Source organism: Meles meles, chromosome 4 (assembly GCF_922984935.1).
Source record: "Meles meles chromosome 4, mMelMel3.1 paternal haplotype, whole genome shotgun sequence".
Lineage (NCBI taxonomy): Eukaryota > Metazoa > Chordata > Mammalia > Carnivora > Mustelidae > Meles > Meles meles.
Genome location: NC_060069.1, coordinates 82785545 through 82811200, shown reverse-complemented (window position 1 = coordinate 82811200; position 25656 = coordinate 82785545). Strand labels below are relative to the sequence as shown.

General features: G+C 44.8%; 1 protein-coding gene across 3 annotated transcripts in view; it reads left to right on the top strand.

The window, feature by feature from the left end:
• The window catches only part of ARHGEF26 (Rho guanine nucleotide exchange factor 26), a 122469-nt gene extending 101748 nt beyond the window's left edge, over positions 1-20721 (top strand). For all 3 annotated transcript variants that reach the window (XM_046003503.1, XM_046003502.1, XM_046003501.1), the window contains 4 exons: positions 6005-6214; positions 17832-17899; positions 19207-19311; positions 19908-20721. In XM_046003503.1, coding sequence (XP_045859459.1) covers positions 6005-6214; positions 17832-17899; positions 19207-19311; positions 19908-20050 — 526 coding nt within the window. In that variant the 3' untranslated portion in view covers positions 20051-20721. The remainder of the gene's footprint in view (positions 1-6004; positions 6215-17831; positions 17900-19206; positions 19312-19907) is intronic.
• The last annotated feature ends 4935 nt before the right edge of the window (positions 20722-25656 follow it).

The following is a 25656-nucleotide window of genomic DNA, read 5'->3' as shown; positions in this document are numbered from 1 at the left end:
CATTCGGCCCTTCTTCTGAAGTGTCTGGAGGCTGTTTTCATATAGCAGAAACCTGTTAGTTTTAATCCCAAACATTTTATGGGTCTTGTGGCTATTATAAATAAGATGACTTCTTCTATACATTTTCTAACTGTCATTCATACACTGGAAACCTTTTTTTTCCCTCCTTAACCCAACCACTTTGTTGAATTCACTCTCATTTTGCAGTATATTTTTAGGCAATGATGTCATCTGCTAATAATCAGTTGTCTGTAGGGCAAAAAAAATTCCATCACACAATAGTCACTTCAACTGTACCCTCACACATTCATTTATTTTATTATTTATTATTAATATATTATATAATATATAATTATTCATTAGTGTTTATTACTTATTTTATTATTAATCTATTAATATATCATGCATTTATTATTAAGTTTTTGTTTACAAGCCAGGCTTATAAAGTATTTCAGATGTACAGAAAATTATCAAACACTGATGTATCTATCATCTAGATTGAAGCGATACTTTTTGCCATATTGTTGTCAGAGCACTCCTCTCTAAACAAAAAAACCTGAGGTAATATTACAGACGCATCTACAGTGTCTCCATCCCATCTCTGTCCTCCTCCTCCTCCCTGGAGCAAGTCCCACACTGAGGTTGGTGTCTGGCATCCTATGCTCGCTAACGCATATGGATATATGTGCTTGTGGTGTTTTAAAAATGAGGGCATGTCGTCCGCTGTTGTCACGTAATGAATATCGGCCCATTATGAAAAATTCCACCCTTTAGAGAAATTGATGGGAGAGAAAGTTCAAAGTGATCCATAATTTTTTTTTTAAATATTTTATTTATTTGACAGAGAGAAATCACAACTAGGCAGAGAGGCAGGCAGAGAGAGAGGAGGAAGCAGGCTCCCCACGGAGCAGAAAGCCTAATGTGGGGCTCGATCCCAGGACCCTCGGATCATGACCTGAGCCGAAGGCAGAGGCTTTAACCCACTGAGCCACCCAGGTGCCCCCATAATAATCTTTTTAAGAAAGCCAGTATTGGGGCGCCTGGGTGGCTCAGTGGATTAAGCCGCTGCCTTCGGCTCAGGTCATGATCTCAGGGTCCTGGGATCGAGCCCCGCATCGGGCTCTCTGCTCCGCAGGGAGCCTGCTTCCTCCTCTCTCTGTCTGCCTCTCTGCCTACTTGTGATCTCTCTCTGTCAAATAAATAAATAAAATCTTAAAAAAAAAAAAAAAAAAAGAAAGCCAGTATTCACAGTAAGGTATACGGTGTTCTAACCCATGGGGCGAGGTAGCGTAGAGTAGGACCACACACTGTCTGGGGTGCCTAACCAAAGAATGCCTTCCTGAGGGAGAAGAGTTGAGGTGTTTACCACCACATCCTGTTGTCTACAGATCATTTTCTATCTCGGTTCAAAAAAAAAAAGAAAAGACAAGAATCTCAGCAGAGGTTACTAGAACTTTAGGTAGGTTTCAACAGGGAATTGGATCATTGTTTACACCACAGAGCTAGAGACTTCTATAGATTTGATTGCTGCACCTGATAGGCGCCGCTGCCTGCACAGAGCAGACAGCCTCCATGCACAGCTGGCGAACTTGCAGCTCCTATCAGACAATCGGAGGAAGTCCTCGTATAAACTTCTCCATGCAAGGAAAGGTGGTTTTTCCATTTGCCTTTTTCTGAGCAATTTAACTTCCTAATTACATGGTCCAAATTGTTTTGGAGACTATGTAAACCATATGTTTGTTAAATGATAGAGACAAACATGGGGAAGTCTGATTAGCATCAACTTCCCTCCGGAAAGGGGTGTCTTTCCCAGCCCCGCTGAGGCTGTGTTATCCTGGACGTGGGGGAGGAAGCCGAGTGGGGCAACAGTTTGTAAGTCGCTACCTCTGCCTGTGGATTCGCCCCTCTTCCTCCCGCTGAGGCACATATTTTAACCCAGAGTTATCCTTTTGGTAGCAGCATGAGCAAATAAGGTGCTGACTGACATGAGCAGAATGAATTTCATCCAGTTTTTAGCAGATTTTGAGAGGAGAAAATATGGTTATTTTGAACTTTTAGGAGGTTGAGTGTGTGAGCCTGGATGTGTGGGAGAGGACGGACGTGCTAGCAAGATGGACTTGCTTTTTAGTTTTTGTCCTGTTGGGTTTGAACAGTAGAAGGTGAGCACATAAATAATCAATTTGTTTCACTACTGTTAAATGAAATGAAGGGGTTTTTTTTTCTAATATAAGTCTATTAAAAAAGAAGTAAAGAAGTTGTAAGTGTTATTTATTGTGTAATAAACAAGTTTACATGTCTAGAAGAAATAATGATATTGGATAATTGCCGTTGAATCCGTTAAAAAAAAAACAAAACCAAAACACCACAAAGACGTGTTTCCTGTGTCCTGTTGGCTGCAGAAGTCCGAACAGTGGTGCAGGTTCCCTGTTCGGTCATAATCAATGACACAGATGTGCAGATGCACAGAAGCGGGTGCCTCACAGAGCTGTGAAGTGGCCACAGTTCATCTTCCCAGGACAACAGGCAGAAATGGGGTCACACAGGCACCTCAGCTCTTAATGCTGTTGTGATGGTCATTGCTTAAGAGAACAATTAAAAAAAAAAAACCCCACTCTTAATTTTTCTTCTTTTTCTGGCCTTACTTGCCCCCAGAAGAAAGATTCAGAGCATTAATGAAACACACTAGTGGATATTGTTTGTATTTATATAAACACTGGGGAAAAGAGGAACTCAGAAAATCAAAAGGAGAAGAAAGACTGAACTAGTTTATTCATGCCTGTTTACATGGCCTTCCTGTGGCCTCTTGGTCTTGGATTCTAGTGGGGACTGCCGCATAGGTGGAACTTGAGTCATCTTGAATGATGGTTCCTTTGCCCTTTATTTCTTTGGAAATAGGAAAAATACCTGTGCAGTGTCATTGTTTAGGGCACTACCTGAATAACCATGCACATGCGTTAGGATGCTTGGATTTCTCTGAGCAAACAGAATTATTTTTAACTGGAAAGAGGTGTCTTTGCCTAACCGACCATCTTGTTTACCTTGTGAGTTGGACCAGAAGATTAAGAGGAACAGAAAGAGCACGGTAACAAAGAAGCCCTCATTCATCTCATTCTTTCTCTTGTTTTTAATGTTGTTGAGATTTTATTTTAGTTTTTTTGCTTTTATGTTTTGTGGTTTGGTTTTTATCCTGAGTCCTGAGCTGTTAAGTCAATGTTTGAGATATCTAGACAACATTATAAACTTTCCCTGCACTGCCAAAAATTGACTCCTTTGTTTCTGGTAAAATGGCCTGTTAAAAATAGAACCTGGAGAACCTGTGTGGCTCAGTTGGTTAAGCGGCCAACTCCTGATTTCAGCTCAGGTCGTGATCTCAGGGTCGTGGGATCAAGTCCACGTCAGACTCTGAACTCAGTGGGGAGCCTGCCTGAGTGTTTCCCTCTTCCCCTTGCAGCTCATGCTCTCTCTCTCACTCTAGAATATGTGTGTGTGTGTGTGTGTGTGTATTTATATTTATATAACCTTATTTGTAAAGTGTAGTATCCTGCTTTCTCTTTTTGTAAAAATCATACGAACTTTGTTAAACCTTATTCTGATGTGAGAACTATTTTTATATATCCTGACTATGGCTGTCTTGGTCTGTAGGCAGTTTCAGGAGAGCTTTGGAAATGATCTTGCCATGGGAACTCTCAGTTAATATAGATGATTGCCCTAGCAACAAGTTAGACTTGATCAGAAGGCAGTATTTTGCTTTTATAGATAACTGCTTGCTATCTTTTTGAGGGGGGTATCCATCAAACTAAATTTTGGTAAAGATTTTATAAAGTTGTCTAAGGAGGGTTACAAGGAAAGGGTTGACAGGCAGATGTCCACCACTGAATGAGAGAAATTCTAAGAAATCTTGAGCAAAGTGGCCTATCCTGAAATTCCTAGTGTAGTTGATTAGGTGCAAGGGGTTTCCTTTTCTCTTAGTTCTTCTGAGTTCATACATTTGCATTTATTTTTAAATAAGGTAAATAGTTTTGTTCCTGGAATATATTAGGATACATTACATAATCATCCTTTTATTCAGCAGTTATTTCTAGAGCTCTCCCACATTCAGCTGCAAGTACACATGCAGGCAGAGTAGAGGGAGAGTTGGATCTATCCAGGGTTGGGATTTGCCAAGGAGGTGAGCGTGTTTACACGGAGTGATTATAACCACATACTATAACTACAAGAGGTCCAAGCTGGGTAATTTAATAAGCATGAATGAGAGGGCATGAAGGGTTTAAGGACAAGGGAAAGGTGGTAGAGTCAGAGGGCTAAAGAATGACTGGGGTTGAGGATAGAAGAAAGAAGGGGGTTGGAGAGACGATGGTTGAAGACGGTGATTGACACTGGGATTATGGAGACGTTGCAGTTGATGCAATGACAAGGTCTAAGGTATGACAATGGTGGGGTAGCTGAAGGAGAGAGGATAAGACGGTTGGCGAAGGGGAAGTCAAGGAACTGAGAAGCCAGAGTAATGGAAGGCTCCCCTCCATGGGAACTCAAGAAAGTCATGTTGGGGAGACATCATAGCCAGCAACTAAACTCATAAGGGGCCATGACTCATAAGGAGTCTGTCCCTGACTTTGATTATGAGGCAGAGCCAGACAGCATGAGTTTCCAAGCTAAAGACTTTTTGGGAAGGGGAAGTGATCATTTTCTGGCAGCAGCAACAAGAAGCAAGCTGGCAGAGAACCTTCAGGGGAGGCCACATTTTCCAGGGACAGCCAAATTTCTGTTAAGGCCAGAAAGGAAGGGTTCAAGAACAAGGCTGAGGATTTGTAAGATCTTGCTGTATTCCTTTTGTGAGGTCCATTTCCCGAGGACCCAGTAGAAGGGGTTCAGAAACCAGCTGAGGAGCTCAGGGAGGGTGGGGCCAGACCAGGCGTGTTCACAGTGCTATGGGAATGAAAGTCCGGGGGAGTGAGGACTACTGGGGATCTTGGGCAAAAGCGGGGATAGAGGAATCAATGCTGATGGTTTCTGAAGCAGGTGGTGAGACTGTATGTGTTGGGAGAGAAGGACAGCTCAGGCAGACCTCTGACACTCTCCTTCTGTCCTTTGCCTAGTACAGGGCTGGGAGTGAGCCCTTGTTACCCAGAGCATGGGTAGGTTTGGGAGTCCCTCTTTATTCTGTGGACAGAGGGAAGACTGGGGAAGCATACCTGTCTGAGCATTACCACTATGCATGTGTGTCTCACTTGTGACAACAGTTCCAGGATAATGTAAGATGAAAGCTAGAGTGTTTACAATTATTGTTTTTTATTGTGTTATGTTAGTTACCATGCAGGACCTCATTAGTTTTGGATATAGTGTTCCAAGATTCATTGTTTACATATAACACCCAGTGTTCCTTCCTTAATACCCACCACCAGGCTCTCCTAAACCCCCCGCCCTCCCCTCTAAAACCCTCAGTTTGTTTCTCAGAGTCCACAGTCTCTCATGCTTCATTTCCGCCTCCGATTTCCCCCAACTCTCTTCTCCTCTCCATCTTCCCATGTCCTCCATGTTATTCCTTATGCTCCACAAGTAAGCGACACCATATAATTGACTCTCTCTGCTTGACTTACTTCACTCAGCATAATCTCCTCCAGTCCTGTCCATGTTGATACAAAAGTTGGATATTCATCCTTTCTGATGGAGGCAAAATACGCCATTGTATATGTGGACCACATCTTCTTTATCCATTCGTCCATTGAAGGGCATGTTTACTATTGCTTTTTAAACCTGAGATAGAATTTAACATAATACAGAGAAATAGTAATTAACGGGTTTAATTTGGGAAGTGTATATTGATTCATAATCATTGTGTATATATATAAAAATTCAGATTCCAAGTCACATTTTAAAATAAATCATTCTCTCTTTATCCTTCCTTCCCCCCCAACACCTTCTCCCCAAAGGCCACATGAAAACTGACCATGTCACAGTCCTATCCGCTGAATTGTTGACATGTTCTTTTCCCTTTTCCTCACAGTGAAGAAAGTTACAACGTCAATGATTATTCCTTAAGAGATCAGCTACTGGTGGAATCTTGTGACAACGAAGAGCTGAATTCGTCTCCAGGGAAGAACAGTTCCACCATGCTTTATTCACGACAGAGCTCTGCCAACCACCTCTTCACTCTGACCATCCTTAGTAACCACGCGAGTGAGAAAGTGGAGATGCTCCTCGGGGCTGAGACGCAGTAAGTGTGTGCGGGGACAGGGTTGCCGCGTGTCTGCTCCCTGTCTTCCCTGCTTCCACGCCCTGGTCTAAGACTCCCTAAAAACAGTCAACAGTAGCTACTGTTTATGTTTTGCTGGGTACATGTTAGACACCATGCACTGGGTCTGGGGGCTTCATCAAGCTCATCTTTTCACTGTGATGCCGTCAACGTCTCGAGAGATGGACATGAGTATTTTCGCCTTCATGAATCCTAACGGATGCATTGTGCTTTAGGTGTGCTTTTATATTTAGAGAGTGGTTTAAAAATCCCTTTATTTTAATCATTGGTAAAGATAGGACCCATGAGCCTTGGGTTAGGTAACATCTGGTAGTTTGAGTCTCGGCCATAAGTTTTTCCTAAAAAAGGGACCTGAGGCCATTTTGCAGTCAGTTACCGTCAACCAGACAACAAATTTCTATCCAAAGAGATACTATCCCGTGATAGAGATTCTATCCCATGATTTCTATCCAAAGAGATACTCCGTTTGGGAAAACATTAATGAATTCACTTTCCCATCAGAGTTGGTGCAGAGGCTAAATTAAATAAACAGTCCTGCTGTTTGTGGCTGCTGGTGCACTGGTGGCTGAGGGGTTAGCCAGTCTCACACTGGACGAAGGCAAGAGGGCTTCATCTCTGAGTCCACTCCCTGTGATGTGGTCCATCTAGAGGTCGTCGACCTGTTTGTTTGTTTGGAAACTGGAAACGTCCTCTTGAAGCAGTCATCATAGGCAGGTGTTCTATTGGGCAGAGCGGTAGAGGAAGAGGTGGGAAAGTCCCTCACTCTCTGTCCTCAGGGATCCTCCACGTCCCTCCCACTCGAGTGGGCCAGGGTTCCCACGTGGTGCGATTAAAGTGCACCGACAGCTGGTGAATAACAACCCTAAGACTGTAACAAAAGCTCAGTGAAAATAAACCCAGGATGGTATCTCTCCTTCTTAAGAGTATTTTAACAGTGGTTCTCAGATCATTAAAGAGAGACATCCAAGAAAGATTTAAAATTATCAAGCATCCAACTAAAACGTTTTAAATGATCATTTAAAGTAACTTCTCAAAGGCTAAAGAAGACCAAGAGGGACAGGTTGTTGTAAAATCTATTTGAGGTTTGAAAATGGTCCAAGTGGAGTATTCCAAATGAACATGAGAGTTAGCACAGGGAACAAGAAAAGAAGCTTCTTCCTTTGTTGTTTATAAAACAAAGAAATGCCTTTTTCTAAGGTCCTAGAGGTCTTCCCTGAAATTGCTAGAGAGCACAGCCACATTCCAGGTGTGTTTGCTCCTCTGGGGGAGTGTGGTGCTAGCTGGTCTGTACAGGTGACCAGCAGGAGACATATTCAAGACCCGGGCTCAGGAAGGCATTTCCTAACTCAGAAAGTGATTAAACCCCTCACGAGGGAAGACAGATCTAGCCTTCCTCTGTTTGGGGAAGCCTCTCTTAAAAAGAGAATTTTTTACGTCTGAGCTTTGGGTCTTATAGGACTTTTTTTTTTTTTAAAGTAGGCTGCATGCCCAGCTTGGGGTCCAATGTAGGGCTTGAACTCAGGACCCTGAGACCAAAACCTGAGCAGAGATCAAGAGTTGGACGCTGAATCGACTGAGCCACCCAGGCACCCCCTTATATGACTTTGAGGATGAAAAAGTCTTAAAGGCTTTGGAGATGAGTGATAGTCTAGACATCTCAGAAATAGATTTTCACTTGTCAGTTTTCGTTTGTAATGGTGAAAGTGTTACTGGTTTTGCTTTGTGCTTTCCTTTTCTCTCTGTTTATAAGGGTTCTTCTTTATTCAGGTCCTGCAACATTTCAGCAGAGCTTTTCCTGTCTCTTTCTGAATTCGTGTGACCTCCACCACTTGTTTTGAGATTATTCCAGAAGAGGAGGAAGTAAACTGACATGTCCAGTTCTTTGTATACCAAGGCTAGATCCTCTCCTCTCTTCTGTAGCATTTGTTCAACCCCCTTGCCATTTGATCTTGCCATGGGCTGAATGGTTATTCATTTCCTTAATCAGAAATGTTCTCAGAATATTGATTCGTGTCACCCATAAATGGTATGAGCCATGGGTCTGACTCAGATCTGTAATTCTTTAATGAATGGTGAAAGAACATTCTGGAAGGGCTAGAGAGGCAGAAGTCTCCTTGTACACAGGAGCAACTCCCCCACTGCCTTCCCATCCAACACCAACTCAGTTTTGGTTAAGAAGTAAATAAATGGACCCTTTGAAGCACCCAAAGCATAAAATAACATTGGTCCTGAAGGAAAATCTATTACAGCCAAGATGTACTTCCCTTAGAAAAAACAACTGACTGCTAGCAAATTGTTAAATGCAGTGTTTGGAGAAGTGTAGGTCAGCCCTGTGCTTACCTGGCTTCGGGCAATCAGAGTTTTTGTCCATATTGACTGTGCTGTTTGCTTCTGAGATTTGCAAAATGTATACGTGAATATGTGTGTTTTAAGTTTCCTCTCTTTTATGTTATATGTGGTTAATATGGTCTCTTAGCAAACTGATTTGGAAAACAAGGTTTTCACCCCATTCTAGCCTTTTAATAATTGTACAACATGAGACTAGTCACGTAGGTCCTTTGACTACTTATTCTTTGGTTTGAAAAAGGAGGGGGTTCATACCTAAGTATTTACCTTCTTGGAAAAACTGTTGTCAGTAGGAGGGGCATTGCTGTTTGATACAAGGACAGTTCAGTCTTTATAAGATAGTGAAATTGTAGAATAGACCAGTAGCTTGGACTACATAAAGCATGTAGGAGAGCTCCCAAAAAGGAAATGGGGTGAGCACTTACAGAGCATCTGGGATGTGCCAGATGGAGCCAGCCCTGGAACATGAGGAAGGCGAACGCCCGTAGATGTTTCTAGAGAAGGGGGCAACTTGGGAGCTGAGGTAAGGTGACATCCGTCTTGGTTTCCCCAGGATCAATATTATGTGTGTTGTGTTGGCAGAATTAAGGACAGTGCCCTCTTTGACTCTCAGAAGTGTCTTACTTAGGTAGTAACATCAGTGGTGACCCTAATGGTTAGTCTGTGCTCCATTTCCCTCCTTTCCTCTCCCAGATGTAAAAGGAGAGGAAGGTGACGTGATTTGCTTAAAGTCACACAGGAAGTGAGTTGTTGCCAAAGCTGGGACCAGGCCCTGACCCTCCTGAATCTAGTGTTCTTTCTGGTTAGAAGTTTTAATTATCTTACTAAGCCTCCATTCAGTAGACTGCTCAGCCCTCCCTTGCCATTTGGCCCTGTTGGACGTCTGGAAAGGGAAACTCTAGGAAGCCAGTTGCTATGAAATGGGAAAAACTACTAAAACGTGGATTGTTTCCTTCGGTTCATAGACTCTGAAAAGGAAAAATATTTGTGGAAACCCAGCTGGGCAATTTAGGGCCTCCCATTGTTTGAAATATTTAGTAATAAAATCCGGAATAGATGGTGCAGGAAGAGGTCTCTGAGGTGACATTTGGACCGAACCCTGAATGCCGAGGAGTCAACACATGGGAAAATGCAGGGCTGGAGTGATCCAGGCGAAGGCAACAACAGGTGCACAACTTCTAGGGAAACGGGTCTGATGTTGTCAGAAGTGGCTTGAACAGGGTGAAGGAGGCGAGGTCAGAATAAAGGAGGGAGAGAGTGGTGGTCAAGAGACCATCAGAGGCCAGAGCATTAGAATTCCCATGTGGTGGGTGGGCTGTCAGTCCTCACACCGTCTCCACCTGGGCACGAGGGAAGCGGTTAAGAACTTACAGCGTTTTGACATGTTGGCAGCCTCAAGGCATGTGATTAACAGTAACTCTCTTTTGTGTGTTTCGAAGAACACTTGGTCCACAGTGGATGGGGTGGGGTGGTAAGGACTGGTTCTTCACCACACACATTTTGAGAAGCATCATCCAGAGTTTCGGAAGCTATAACAGAGTTCCCCGGGGAAGACTGGAACGAAGGCCGAAGTTTCAGCAGGGAGAGCAAATAGGGTCCTGTTGCGGCACCTGGGTGGCCCAGTCGGTTAAGTATTTGCCTTTGGCTCAGGTCATGATCCCAGGGTCCTGGGATCGAGCCCTGCATCAGGCTCCTTGCTCAGTGGGGAGCCTGCTTCTCCCATGCCTGCCCTTCTCCCTGCTTGTGCACCTCTCTGTCTCTCTCTCTCCCTCCCTGTGTGTCAAATACATAAATAAAATCTTAAAAAACAAAACAAAACAGGGTCCTGTTGCAGTAGTCAAGGGGAGTCCTGGATGTGGCCAGGGCTGGGGTCTGAGAGAGGAGATAGAAACATGGTACTGGGGGGATGGAAGAGTTGGGGTGGCCATGCAGGAAAGAGAGGAATCGATCGTGTCTTGGATTTTAGGCTTGAGAAGCTAGCACTGTATGCTCAGTCGCTCCTCTATGGTCTTAGGTGTGGCTTCTCTCCTGCCCTGTCAAGGCTGTTCCATGGAAAGTAGAGCAGCGGCTTGCTGGTTACCCCAGCCGGCAGTCTTCTTTTCTCTCCCTTTCATCTCATTTCATTATGTTGACTGATCCGCTCTCTCATCCTGACCCCCTTTGTGACATTTTCTTAATCTGTTATCCGTGCTCTCTTAGCTTTCCTTCCATTTCTTTCTTTCTTTCTTTTTAGTACTTTATTTATTTGGGAGAGAGAGTGCACAAGCAGGTGGAGCTTTCCTTCTATTTCTAGCCATTCCTCTTTGCTTTCCCATCAGAAATGCAGACTGCCTGGACCAGTCAGCTACCCAGTGCTTTCCCCAAATGTACATTTCTGTAACTGGAACCATTGGCACCATTTTACATTTATCCAGTCTGGAGACTTGGTGTCATTTGTGATGCTCCAGGTCTGCACAAATCCGTCATCTGCCAATTCTTCCTGTACAAAAAAGTCCATTGCATCTCTCCTCGTTTCCATGCCACTGCCTCCTTCTGGGGACAACCCATGTATCACTTATCTTGTTTTCTTTTTTCTTTTTTTTAAGATTTTATTTATTTATTTGACAGAGAGAGAGGTCACAAGTAGGCAGAGAGGCAGGCAGACAGAGGAGGAAAGCAGGCTCCCCGTGGAGCAGAGAGCCCGATGCGGGGCTCGATCCCAGGACCCTGAGATCATGACCCGAGCTGAAGGCAGCAGCTTAATCCACTGAGCCACCCCGGCGCCCCACTTATCTTGTTTTCTTAAAGATTTATTTATAGGAGAGAGCAAGTGAGCAAGAGTGAGCAGGTGAGCGGTGGGGGTGGGGGAGGTTAGAGGGAGAGGGAAAGAGAGAATCTCTAGCAGACTCCATGATGAGTGGGGAGCCTGACACGAGGCTCCATTCCACAGCCCTGAGATCATGGTCTGAACTGAAATCAAGAGTCGGATACTGAATCAACTGAGCCACCCAGATGCCCCTGTATCACTTACCTTTTGAGCCACCCTGTAATGGCCCCCTAACCATCCCTCTGCTCTCCAGTTAGTTGTGCGTGGTTTTATGACTAATCCCTACGCTCAGTTGTGTCTTTTTCTCACTTTCTATATAGCAGGTTCCCAGTACATATTTTTGGAATTGCTAGACAAGGTGGAATTGTGGCCTCTTGGAGGGAAATCATGCTTCCCTGTCACTGTCTGTCTGGATGGTCACTGTCCCTTTTGTGCTGCCGGAGCAAGTTTTCTCTAAATTCTACTTGTTTTTCCACATTTGCTACGAAGGCTGCGGTTAGCATTTCTGTAGGACGTACATTTAAGCCACGTATACTGGGTTCTCTCTGTCTGCCCGTGAAGGATTTTAAGTCACGTTGTTCACGAGACAGCAGTCTGTGAAAAGTATAAAAAGCGCATCCTTTATAAAAGGACAAAGGACGAATGTTTTACCACTGTCATTCTTATCCCTCTGGGCCTTTCTAGAGGAATGTGGGAGCCGGACAGCCCCCTTTGTCTGCCTTCATGAAGACGAAGCAGGGACAGCTGCAGCTGGCACGGCCGAGGGGCAGCAGCTAAGTGGCGTCCCCGGCTTCCTGGGTATATGGTGGAATTTGTGTGGCATTTGGGCCCAGCGTGTGTGGTGGTGAGACATCCGGGCGTGTTCAGGGATGAACGCACATTTTCTTTACCCTTTATGTTTAACTATAGGATATAATCACCTCAAACCATAATCAAAATTGAGATCACTTGCAAAATTTCTCTCTCACTGAAAGAACTAGAAGCCTCGCGGATGTGGTGGGTCCTGTCAGCCATCCAGACAACCAGTTCCCGGGCCTCTTGATAAAGGGGCATTGTTTGCTCAGAGTCTGTTGTGGCCTTCCTGCCTCTGTTAATGATTTAATTAACAACAGGAAGTAAATGGGATGGAAAAAAATTGTAAAGTATGTCTGACATACTCTTACCCTTCATCCTCTAACAAAAATCCACAAGAGAGGATAATTTATATGGGAAAAAATGTGTTTATTAACAGGCTGTAGTATTCTCCCCCTCAATGCATCTGGAATCCACATCCAAGCCTGATCTCTTCCATCGTGCAGTGCCCCTCAAATCACTTGGTCTTTTGTGACACTCATCGCCAACCCCGAGGAAACAGGAGGGCAGGTGACGGTGTGGGTTTTTTATCATGGAGCAAAAAGGGAATTGACCCACTTTCGGTTATTCCAGGGTTCCAGGCCTGACTCTTGTCTCATCAGCTGTTCGATATGACACACAAGAAATAATGGCTTTAATTATGTAACACGTCGTAAAATCTAAATTTTAGAACTCTTGTCGTGGGCGTCGGGAATCATTTTGCTTCGGTTCAATTTTTTAAATTCGGCGAGTTGAGTGTGTGTTCGGCTTTGTTAAATTCTGTTGTACAGCATCACGAAGACCCTTTGACCCTTTGGGCTTCTTTCATGGAGCCGTTCATTGAACCCATCTGGTTGAACCGAATGTGGGAGCGAATGAACAAAACCACCACCATCCTCACAATCCCACCCTTCACAGAGGCTTGAAGGACTTTTGCCCAAAGGCCATGGGTACAGGAGTTTCAAAAGGAAGTGTAGGTAAATTTGTAGACTGTGGGAAGGAACACAGCAAGTACTTGGCCGGCTACCACTGGAAGACGCTGCAAGGGAGGGTAGAGAGCCGCCACCTGGGGCGCCCGGGTGGCTCAGTTAAGCGTCTGCCTTCAGTCTGGGTCATGATCCCAGGGTCCTGGGAACACATCCTGTCTTGGGCTCCTGCTCAGTGACAAGTCTGTTTTTCCCTTTGCCCTCTCCCTCTGCCATCCCTCTCTACTGTGATTGCTTTTGCTCTCTCTCAAATAAATAAATAAAATCTTTTAAAAAAAATTTAAAAAGCCGCCATTGGCTGGCTGCTGGTTAAAGCTCACTTCGGTGAGGTACTCCGTGGACATGCCCCACGCTCTTCAGTCCCCGGTCTGTCTGTGGCCCCGGGTCTTCGTTTCAGAGCCCAGTCTCTGTGCTCTTGATGCACATCTGTTTTCTAGCAGATGCCTGGTAGTCCATGAGAAGTCCAGCTTTGTGTCTTTGACTTTTTTTTTTTAAGATTTTATTTATTTGACAGAGAAAGAGAGAGAACAGGTAGTCAGAGAGGCAGGCAGAGAGAGAGGGGAAGCAGGCTCCCTGCTGAGCAGAGAGCCTGACATGGGGCTCCATCCTAGGACCCTGAGATCATGACCTGGGTCGAAGGCAGAGGCTTAACCCACTGAGCCACCCAGGTGCCCCGTGCCTTTGACTTTTGTGCAGTGAAATTTAAGCCTACTGTGTGACCATTTGGCTCCTGCGGAGGGAGCCGGGGGTGCCTGATGGTATGCCGCGCATGGAGAACTTGGGTCTTAGGAGAGGCCTCACGTGCAGATACTTATGTCCCATGTCTCTTCGCACTCGGTCTTCTCTCTCTCTGCGGGTGTCAAGTGCCTTAAGCAGAATGTTCTACCATACACAGCCCGTCGCATGCTGTGTTGGATTCTGTGTGTTTGTTTTCTTCCTTCTCTGCTCCTTCACACTGGGGGCTGCAGAGAGCAAGAGACACTGTTTTATTCACTTTGCAAGCCCGTCCTAACACAGGCCTCATGCGAAGGCCAGAGGTGCTTGGCGGTTGGTGGTCCACGGAAGCGGTGGCCGGGTGTCTCGGAAGTGATGTGCTCAGGTCCATAAGAATGCAGTGCTCCTCATTCTCTCACTTTATTTGGGCAAAGGGAAAAGTCTATGAACAGAAGGTAGGGCAGGCTATGAATTCACAGGGATTGTTTCCTCCTGTCCCCAGAGAAAAGAGCATCTTTGACCGAGCCCCACACTTCGTAACTCAGTTTAATAATGGGTATGTCTGTGCCCCGAGTTCTCTTGTTCTTAGAATTCCCTCTTCTGCTGAGGGAGTCTCCTCCCTGCTTCAGGGATGCAGTGCTTTCTGCTTCCTAGTGGGAAGGAGCTCCTTGGCAGGGCTCTTGGAGGCCCCAGGGGGAAGTTGTGTGGTTTTGACGGCATGTGGGGGGTTGGGGGACCGGCTCCATTGAAGCCATTTCAAGAAGCGGCTCCTTTCAGCGAGGGCAACAAGGAGTGTCTTGTTCTGTCCTCTCGAGGCTCTGTGAGGGGCCGCGGTGTCAAAGGGAGGCCATTAGCATCCAGGCAGCATGCCACGGGAGTGAGAGGTTTCATCTGGACTTCTGGAAACTGACTGCAGGGTCAGGCTGTCCCTGAAACGGGCCACCGGATGCCAGAGTGCCCAGGGCGGGACTCGAAGGGCCGCAGATGGGAGTCAGGGCCACGAAGAGGTGGGATGCCAAGAGGAGGCTGACGTGGTTGGCTGTGGCGCACAGGGATGCACACGGTCACCTTTTGTTTCTCTTGGTGACTGGGTCTTCCATCTGGCAAGTAGGACTTCATTTTCAGTTGCGTTTGTGCTTTGGAAGTTCCACCTGAGCCTGAGTGTAAAAATAGATCTTTTTCGACGAAGAGATGGTATCAAAGATGGAAGTGTTTGCGTGGGTTCATTTTATTTATTATTTTTTTAAGATTTATTTATTTATTTGACAGAGAGATCACAGGTAGGCAGAGAGGCAGGCAGAGAGAGAGGAGGAAGCAGGCTCCCCACTGAGCAGGGAGCCTAATGCGGCATTCGATCCCAGGACCCAGGACCTTAACCTTCCAGACTAGCTTCGTCCTCGGAACAACACGATGGAAATAATGATGTTGTTATTTAATTTCCACGATTGTTGTAAAGATGAAATTCGATGGGACTTGCAAAATACAAAACAGTACCGTCGCTGGCACATAAGTGCTCCATAACGATTTAGAACGAGACCCAGTTCCTGCCCTTCTGAGGCTGATGGCCTAGAGGAGAAACAGATGAGTGAGGCCGTGGGGGGCGGTGCGTGATGAGTGACTGATTCCTTAGGTTAACAGCTGTTTACAGGCCTCGTTATGTGCTGGGCATGTTCTGGAGATGAGGCAGTGGACTGAACAGACAAGATGCCTGCCTTCACGAGGCTTACAGCTGGCTGGCAGTGGGATAGGGCTGTGCAGGGCAGAGATTGGAAGCAGAACCAACAGACTGGTTGAGGATGGAGGTGGGGGCTTCTGCATCTGAGGAGGCCACCTGGAGGAGGTGAGGCTTGCGTTTTCAGAACCGAGTGGACGTGCTGAACAAAAGTGGACGTGCTGTAGGATTCCATTTTCATAAAGCATAAGACAGGTGCAGCTGGTCTGTGGCAGTGGTTCACTCTGTGGGTGGTTATTGGTGGGGAAGGGACAGGTGTCCGGTGCACCTATGAAACCACTCACGGATCTGTATACACTGAAGATTAGTGCAGTGTTTTATGTATGTTCTTTGTTGATGAGGAGTGAGCTTAATGGGTAGAAACAGGGGGAAGGTCCTGCTTGAGAGCAAGAAGGGTCGGGAGGAAAGGGTGTGGGACAGCGTGTGCCTCAGGCCAGCAAGCAGTCTGTCCCGCCCAGATGGAAAGATACCTGAGGGGCGGGGAAGGTGGTGTAACAGCAAGAAGCACCTTTAGGTACAGGCTGTTGCAGAAGAAAAAAAAAATGTTTCAAGCCCTGGGCATAAAGGCATCCCTTGCTAAGAAGGCGGAGTGCAGTCAAAACTCACTTTGGTTTGGATCACTTGCCTCAGGACCTCCATGCAGCCTTCTCATCCTTTCAGTGGACTTTTGGGGGATTGTGTGAAATAATGGATATCAAGTGCTTCATCTGCCATGTAGTACAGGTTTATTTTATTTTATTTTTTTAAGATTTTGAGAGAGAGCACAGAATGAGGGGAGGGCAGAGGGAGAGGAAGAAGAAGCAGAGTCCCCACTGAGCAGGGAGCCCGATGTAGACTTGATTCCAGGACCCTGGGGTCATGACCTGAGCCGCATATGCCCCTATAGTATAGGTTTGTTCAGTGCTGCTGCTGCCTTTTTTTTTTTTAAGATTTTATTTATTTATTTTTTTGACAGAGAGAGAGACACAGCAAGAGAGAGAACACAAGCAGGGGGAGGGGGAGAGGGACAAGCAGGCCTCCCGCTGAACAGCCCTGATGCGGGGCTCGATCCCAGAACCCTGGTGTCATGACCTGAGCTGAAGGCAGGCCCTTAATGGCTGAGCCACCCAGGCGTCCCTAATCAGTGCTTCTTAAGAGACTTTAAAGTGTGTGTGTGTGTGTGTGTGTGTGTGTGTGTGCGTGCGTGCGCGCGCCTAATTTAATTAATTGCAATCTTGATACTTGACTTCCCAAATAAAAAACTGGGGATAACTGTATTATGGAATAATGCTTATCTGAGACTTCTGATCCCTTAGTTAAATAATTATTTTGTTTCATGTAATTATAGCTTATTAATATTTAAAAAGTCTCAGTTGTATTTTTCCTTAAAAATTTTTTTGGCTCTGTTCATTAAGTCCTTTTAAGCATTTGGGAACAGTCTAAGAAAGTTCAAAGAATTTCTGTTTATTTCAGTAAGGCTCACGTTTGGCAATCTCAGCCATAAGAGGAACTAAACAACTTTAAATATGTCTAGATTTACCTTTCCTGAAATACTTTGAGTGTAGTGGGAGGAAGAGAGAATGGAGGGAGACTGACTTACTGGAATTTCTTTATTTTTTTTTTATTTTATTATTTTATTTTTTTTTAATATTTTATTTATTTGACAGAGAGAAATCACAAGCAGGCAGAGAGGCAGGTAGAGAGAGAGGAGGAAGCAGGCTCCCCGCAGAGCAGAGAGCCCGATGCGGGGCTCGATCCCAGGACCCTGAGATCATGACCTGAGCCGAAGGCAGAGGCTTTAACCCACTGAGCCACCCAGGCGCCCCCTTACTGGAATTTCTTAAAATGAAATTTACTGTTTAGAAATGTTGAGTCAGATGGAATAGTCTAAATATCTTTATGTGATTATGTGTTGATGTAATCATCTCTTTATTAAATCTTAAGCTGTCCTGTGAGGAAATTCCACTTAATAAGTAGCCAAATTCATTCAGAATCTTTTTAACAGCAATGACTAGTGTTCAGCCTAGATTCCCTGGATTATCTTTCTGAAGTAACTCATACCCCCTGTTCTAAAGGCCAGCTCTATAACTAACTCTCCAGGGAATCTCCTGTTTTCTGGAACGGCTTTGCTTTCTTTGTCCCAGCACCTTGAGTCTCTCAGTTGTATATACCCTCTCTGTTTAGGAGTGAGCGAGCCCGCTGGATAACCGCCCTGGGACACAGCAGCGGGAAGCAGCCTCTGGACCGAACCTGTAAGTACCTGGAGGGCAGCCAGCTATGGAACATGGAGGGGCTGTGCCCCCTGCTGGATGCTGGGTTGTTAATGGTTCACCACCACAATCCCTGCTCTGTGGTTTTTGTCCGAGCATTAGTTCCTGTCACCCTGCATCACAGAACCCTGTGATCCCTGCTTTGGAAGCCAGCGGATCTGAATTCAAATCCAAGGTGCAATTCTTTGTCATGTCAACGTGGCAAATCATTGCAAAACCTTCCTGAGCTTGTTTAATCTCCTGCGAGTCAGCTGCATTATTATATACAATACGGGGTTATCATCAGGATTAAGTTAAAGAGCCTATGTTGAAAGCCCTGCTTGTCCTGTAAAGCTCTTAGATTTTCAGCTCTTGTTAATGGACAAGAGTCCAATGTTTAAGCCTTCTCCATACGACAGTCTGAAGCTAAGCTGAAATGTATTTTTTAACCTTAAAGAAAATTACTTTACCATCCCTTTTGGCCTTATTTATTAAAGTGATACTATTAAGAAAATGCATTTCGTTCTTCTAGGGCAGTAGGAACGGATGCAGGAAAGGGCGGTGTCCTGTGCTTAATAATTAAGCGCCTTAACTTTGATGTTAGGCGTCTCTGGGTATTTCTAGCTGGAAGGTCAAATCAAAAGAACTAGGGCAGCAAAACTGGTTATTCTGGAGTGCTCAAAAACCATAGTTTTAAGCTTAGAGCCAAAACTAAAGTGATTGGTTTGAAAGTTGTCTAGAATAAACTTTTCTAGTATTAATAAAAAACAAATTAAGAACTCAAGTCGGTCAGTCCCAAGTCACTGAAGTTCTAATGTTTGGTTATGATTTAGCATTTTGGGGGAACTCTAAAATGTCTAACTTTTGCTTGGAGCTCCTTTTATTTCTGAACGTCTTTGGCAGCGTTCCTGTGCCGACCGGCCGGGGAGCCCCGTGGATGGGAGCCGGGGGAACGGGTGTACTACAGATGTTGGTGTCAGTTGCATGGCCTTGGCATGTTCATCTGTCTGGCCTCAGTTTTCCCAATGCACAATGGGTGTTATCTGCTCTTTTGTGTATAGCTTGTCCTGGCTATATTTGAGGGAATTTGTGCATCACAAAAGGTCTCTCATGATCCAGAGCTTCTAAAGTTCTAAGGCTCTTAGCCAAGTAAGACAGTTCCTGGAACAGAGTTTCTGCTTGGTAGACGCTTAACTTGTTTCTGCCAGTGCCGGCCTTGAATTGCACAGAAAGACTGAGTAAACGTGCAGTATCGATTCGTACCTGTTCTGGTTCTCCTCTGCTCAGCGTGTCCCCCCTTTCCCTCGCAGCACTGACCCAGGTGGAAATCATTAGATCGTTCACTGCCAAGCAGCCAGATGAACTCTCCCTGCAGGTGGCAGATGTGGCTCTCATCTATCAGCGGGTCAGCGATGGTGAGTGGGCGTTCTTACGGGCACACCCCATGCAGCTCTTGGGGTGCCAAAGAACAGAGGAGTCTGGTTTTGTTTCTAACGCTCATGTTCCATATCCCTTTGGTTTTCTCATATGCACCTGCCTTTCCTCTATCAACACTATGGCTTTTCATGTTTTCAAATAGGAATGCAGTCACATGGTATATGATTGAAAAGCAACCTTGAATGATCGCCCTTGTTTCCGAGCCCCCAGTGACTTAAGTGCTCATCTCCAGAGGTTCTTCCTTCCTCACTTAAAAAAAAAAAACAAAAAAACCTAGTTTCCTGCTGCCCCTATCTATGCGTAGCGTCCCCTTCCTCAGCTCAGCCCAACTCCTGGGCTCTTTTGAGCCTTCTCCCTTGGGGGTCCCTGGTGGTGTCTCACCTCCGGTATGTCATTCATTCCTTCTTGAGGCACTTCCCTTTGTTGCCTTCTCTGCTCGCCTTCTGTCCTCAGTCACGCACCAGCTGGGGTAGGCTGCTGCCTCCGAAGTTCGCTCACGTCCTCCCCAAGTCAGGCAGGGTTCCGGTTCCCCCACAGCCCCGTCACTTCATGAGGACTCTGCTCTCATTTGCAGGCTGGTATGAGGGGGAACGGCTGCGAGATGGAGAGAGGGGCTGGTTTCCTATGGAATGTGCCAAGGAGATAACCTGTCAGGCTACAATTGACAAGAACGTGGAGAGAATGGGACGCTTGCTAGGATTGGAAACCAACGTGTAGCCTCCCCGATGGCCTTCCACGAGCTCGAGATTTGCACTATACCCCGGCCAGCTGGTTGGTTCTGGGGAGGCTTTGTTGTTCATTTTAACGCAGCCTGTTTCATTAGAAGAATGGAAACACTTGCCTTTACGCTTGCCAGGTGGTTCTGCTCTCTCGGGAGAACAGCTACCAGACACAGTGAGTTCGCAAGTCTCGATGTGAGCACACTGTCCACGTGCAGCCTTCTTGAGGCCCGCAGACAGAGGGGAGTCCGCTGCGGGGGCCAGGAGGCTGAAGATCCGGCTGGGCTCACCCTTTTCTGGCCGGAAAATGGATATTGGAGGCTCTACCCTGGTTTTCTTTTTCCTCTTTGGCCAAGAATGTTACTGTCCCTCCTTTTAACCTCTCCTTTGTATGGTTCTCCGGGTCTTAGCAAGAGTCTGTGTGTTTAAGGAATGCCCAGTTTTGTAAATATTTTTTCTGCCTCTTTTATTTTAGGTCTGATTCTAATGCTAAGAGCATTTCACAAGGAACTGGTAGAGCTCAAAAGGTGAGCTGTTGAGTTTTTCTAAACCTCTTCCCAGGAAAAGGGAAACTGACACTTGAATTTTTGCCACCTCTTTCCTCATTAGGAGAGAAGCTTACTTTAGAGATTTTCTTTTTAAATCCATCTTACCCAGTATTGGTCTCTGGTAAGTAGAGCCTAATGAAACCCTACTCAGGCTACTCAAATAAAATAGAATTTAGATGGTTCACATGAGTGAAAAAATCCTGAATATAGGAGAGGGTCCTACTTTTTTTTTTTTTTTTATGTTTCCAAATGAGCTGATAAACTGACATGAGGCTGCTTTGCCTTTAATAATTTTGCCTTTTATAATTTCTTTAATAAAGGTTTCGACTGTTCCTACTCCTGTTTCTAAACAGGAAATTGGCCAAAACACAATCGGAAGGTAAAATTAGACCCTACCAAGGAATCAAGATGCCAACACGGCAAGCATCTAACTGAAACATTACATTTTGTTCTTAACGGGAATCCATTTTATATGCACTAAAGGTCTTGCTTGCTGGATTTGGAGGATCTCTCCACCATGGGTGTCTGCAGAACTTCATTTCTTCCCTCTCCTGCTAGTGCAAGGAGAGAGGATTTTAATAGTTCATTTCATAGAGAGCGAATGAGGGTTTGGAAGATGGAGGGGCAAGGCGGTTTTTACTGGCAGCTAGGTTCCTCTTCATTTCATTTTCTTCAACGGAGCGATAAACCCTGGCAAAGGGTGCATTATTCAAGAACTCAGATCTGTGACACATTCCACCCACTGCCCGCCAACCAGGTACCCGAATCATGAGCGAAGTGGGCAAAGCAGAAGCTCAGGGTGGGAGCTATGTGTGCTTGCCTCACACACCCTGTCCTGCCAGCTCAGCTGTGAGCCAGTCCAGTGCACCCGGGGCCTTCTTGTCCCTGATCGGTCTCCTTGACTTATGCAGACATTTCTGGGTGTCAGAGACAGGCAATCCCCTGAGGGCCTTGAGGTCTGGACCAGTCAATGAAGTAAGAGCAGTGGACACAGCAGATTTCTCCAGGTTGGTATAACAAGGAGTCGATCTCCTCTTTCGGGTCACAGACCTTTTAGAGGAGAGGTTAAGAAATTGTACGCTAATCTCATGTGATGTTTGCATTTAGGAAGGCAAATGTTTTGCTTGCAAAGGGATCATTTTGTTATTTTTGCTAATATCCATTTGAAGCTAAAAAGCAACCATATGAATCCTATGAATTAATTTATAAGTAGAGATGTTAAACAGTCTTGGAAATAAACAGGCGTTTTATAAATCAAAGCCTCATCCAGCAAGTGGGTTAGTACTGTTACTGGGTCGTGTTGTTATACAGCGGGTGTGTAACATACCCAGTTTCATTTCCACCATGAATTGTCATTTTCATAGGACAGTACTGTTTTCCAACCTAGTTCAGTTTCTACGAATAACTTTTCAGAACTGTACAATGACTTCATTCAGTGACCTGGGGAGAACAAACACTCATTTTTGTCCCAACGAATCGATACTGCTTGTATACTTTTGGTGAAGTAAGTGAATTTATAAAGATTTTGTATATACTTGTTCTTGGGTATTTGTGTGCTTTAATTCACTATAGCGTGTATTCATTTATATAATTTGCTAAATTTTTGGTCCACTCAGGAGTTCTACTCAGAAGGTTATCTGCAGCTGACATAAAAGGGCACTGATCTTGTCAGGTACATGTTGTCATCAGTTGCCTTACAAGGCTGGAGCATTTTTAAGAGCTGAGCCCTGATGTTTCTTCTAGTTTCCACAAAACTGCACAACAGAATAGCTTATCTTAAGTAGTTGGTGGTTCCGTAACTGCTAGCTCTTATTTTGGCAACCTAGTATCTGAACTTTTGTGCTTGTGAAATTTCACCACCTTGTGAAGCTTGGTGGAAGGCAAAGAAAAGACTGACTCCTGTGTTAGTTTTCTTTTACTGCAACAATGAGCACAAACTTAATGGCTGAAACCAACATCTATTTATTATCTCACAGTTCCATGGTAAGAAGGCCAACATGGCACGGTGGGTTCTCTGCTTAAGAGTTTCGGTCTCGGGGCACCTGGGTGACTCAATGGGTTAAGCCTCTGCCTTCAGCTCAGGTCATAATCCCAGGGTCCTGGGATCGAGCCCCGCATCGGGCTCTCTGCTCAGCAGGGAGCCTGCTTCCCTCTCTCTCTCTGCCTGCCTCTCTGCGTACTTGTGATCTCTGTCAAATAAATAAACAAAATCTTAAGAGTTTCGGTCTCATAAGGCTGACACCAAAGTGCTAGCAGGCTGCTTGCTCAGCCAGAACTTGCTCTTACCTTCTTTCGGGCTCACACCTGTTGTTGGCAGAATTCAGTTCCGTGTGGTTGTGGGACCAGGTCCCTGCTTTGTTGTTGGCTGCCAGGAGTGTGGGATGTTCCCAGCTTCTTGAACCTGTTCATATTTCTCGCCATGGGTTCCTTCATCTTCAAGGCACCCATGGCATGTTGAATCTTTCTCATTCTCACACTTGGAATTTGACATCATCTTATACTACCAGCTAGAGAAAACTCTGCTTTTAAGGAATTCATGTAATTACATTAGGCCTACAGGATAATCACCCTTACGATTAATTCAAAATCAACTGATTTGTGATCTTAGTTACACAAAATTCCTTTACTGTGCAATGTAACATAATCACAGGTGTGACACAGGGCCCGGCGGGTGGCACGGCGATAATGGGGATCATCTTTTAAGTTCTGCCCTTAATGCTACTATAAACCTTAAAATGCTAGATACTTAGTTTCCTTTTATCTTGTATTTATGAAAATACAGCCATGAGGTTGGAAACACCAATCAAAGCCTTCTTTGTTGGAGTTTTACTCAAGTTGATGATGGAAAAGGAAGGAGATGTACCTTCTCTGGAACTAGCAAGATACATTCCCCTTTGCCGCTACACTCTCCCTGGGCTTTAGAAAGCAGCAGAGACAGAGCTGCCTGAGGGGACATGAGCGTAAAATACTGCAGGGCAGAGCTCAGTGCCTCAGGTGCTCACTTAATTCCCAAAGGGCTTACTTTGGAGTGAGGATATGAACTTGGAGGACCTCAAGCTTTGCTCCCTGAGCTTCTTGCACACTAAGGACCAGACAAAAGTTAGTTAAACCTTATTGTGAAGGAAGCTAGCATTATCTTAGTTCTCTTATTTCCAAAAACAAATTCTCAAGAGGTTCAGCAAATTAGCAAACACTTTGAGACATAGCCATCCACGATACAGCCATCCATGATACAGAAGAAACAGATACTTACAGGGACGAGATACTGAAATCATTAGATACATCAAACAATTACTACTACCACTTTTAGAGAAAAAAAGCCAAACTTTAAAATGCAATATAATACAGGGTGCCTGGATGGCTCGGTGGGTTAGAACCTCTGCCTTTGGCTCAGGTCATGATCTCTGGGTCCTGGGATTGAGCCCCGCTTCAGGCTCCCTGCTGAGCAGGGAGCCTGCTCCCCACCCCCACTGTCTGCCTCTCCGCCTACTTGTGATCTCTGTCTGTCAAATAAATAAAGTCTTAAAAAAAATAAAATGCAATCTAGTATTAACAACTCTAAGCAACAGAGGAAAACCAAAAACCAAAACAACACCAGGAATTCTAGAACCAGGCTGAACAGATAAGATAGCTGGTGAACTGGAAAAGAGGCTGGAAGAAGTGCCCACAAGGAAGTGTGTAGAACAGAGACAGAATGCAAAGATTCAGTTGCAGTTCCACAGGAGAGAGGAGAGAGGAGCATTGGCAAGGGGACCTTTGTAACCTGCTCTGACTGGCCACCGGATGCAGGCTGTCCCCAGCGAGAGGAAATGGCCTTGGGTAAAGTGGCTCTTTCCAGCTGAGGACAATTCCTGCAGAGGGCTGATAGGTGAAGGCCATCATGTGACAGCACTTGTAGCAGCTAAGGGAATCGTCCTTCAGTCCTGAGGGAGGATCTGGGCAGAACATCATTATATTCAATACATAGAGCTATTGTCAATATTTGACAAAATAGTCTTGAAGATAAAAAAGTATGACCAGGGATAGAGAGAGCTTTAGATAATGATGGAAGGTTTATTTTTATTGAACCAACAAGACATAACGATTCCATATATTCCTCCCAAGAATATGGTCTCAATAGATATAAAACAAAATTTGGGAAAAATAGAATAAATCAATCCAACATCAGAGCAAACTCTCATTTGCTACATAAAAGTATAATAGATAAAAATCAAGGAAAGTGTGGAAGACCTGAACAACAATTTAACTTAATAGGCATATACAGGAAATTGCAACAATTTAAACATGTATGTTCAAGAACACACAATATTAAAACATTTGACCATTTCCTGGGTCATACAGCAAGTTTCAACAGATTTTAAAGGACTGAAATTACACAGATTTCTAGGACTACATTTAGGTTAAAAATCAGTAACAAAAATAACCACTTACTTGAAAACTTAGACCTAAATATAAAAATATAAAGCTATAAAACTCCTGGAAGGTAACACAAAATCTAGGTGACCTTGGGTTTGGTAATGACTTTTCTGACAACACCAAAAGCAATGTATATGAAAGAAAAAGAAAATGATAAATTGAACTTTGTTAAAATTAAAAATATCTGTGCTGTGAAAGACAGAAGAATGAAAAGACAATCCATAGAACAGGAGGAAATCTTGCAAAACAAAGGTTGGCATCCAAAATATATAAAGAACTCAACTCTCAACGATTAGAAAACAATTCAACTAGGGGCGTCTGGCTGGCTCAGTGGCTGGAGCGTGAGATTCTTGGTCTTGGGGTTCTGGGTTTGAGCCCCAGGTTGGGTGTGCAGATTACTTAAATCTTTAAAAAAAACTCAAAAATGGGTTCTTTGAAAAGATGAATACAACTGATACACCTTTTAGCAAGACTAAATAAAAAGACTAATTACTAGTGTCAACAATGAAAGAGAGGCAGGGCGCCTCAGTCGCTCAGTTGGTTAAGCGGCTGCCTTCAGGCTCAGGTCATGATCCCAGGGGTCCTGGGATTGAGTCCAGCATCGGGCTCCCTGCTCAGTGGGGAGAGCCTGCTTTTTTCT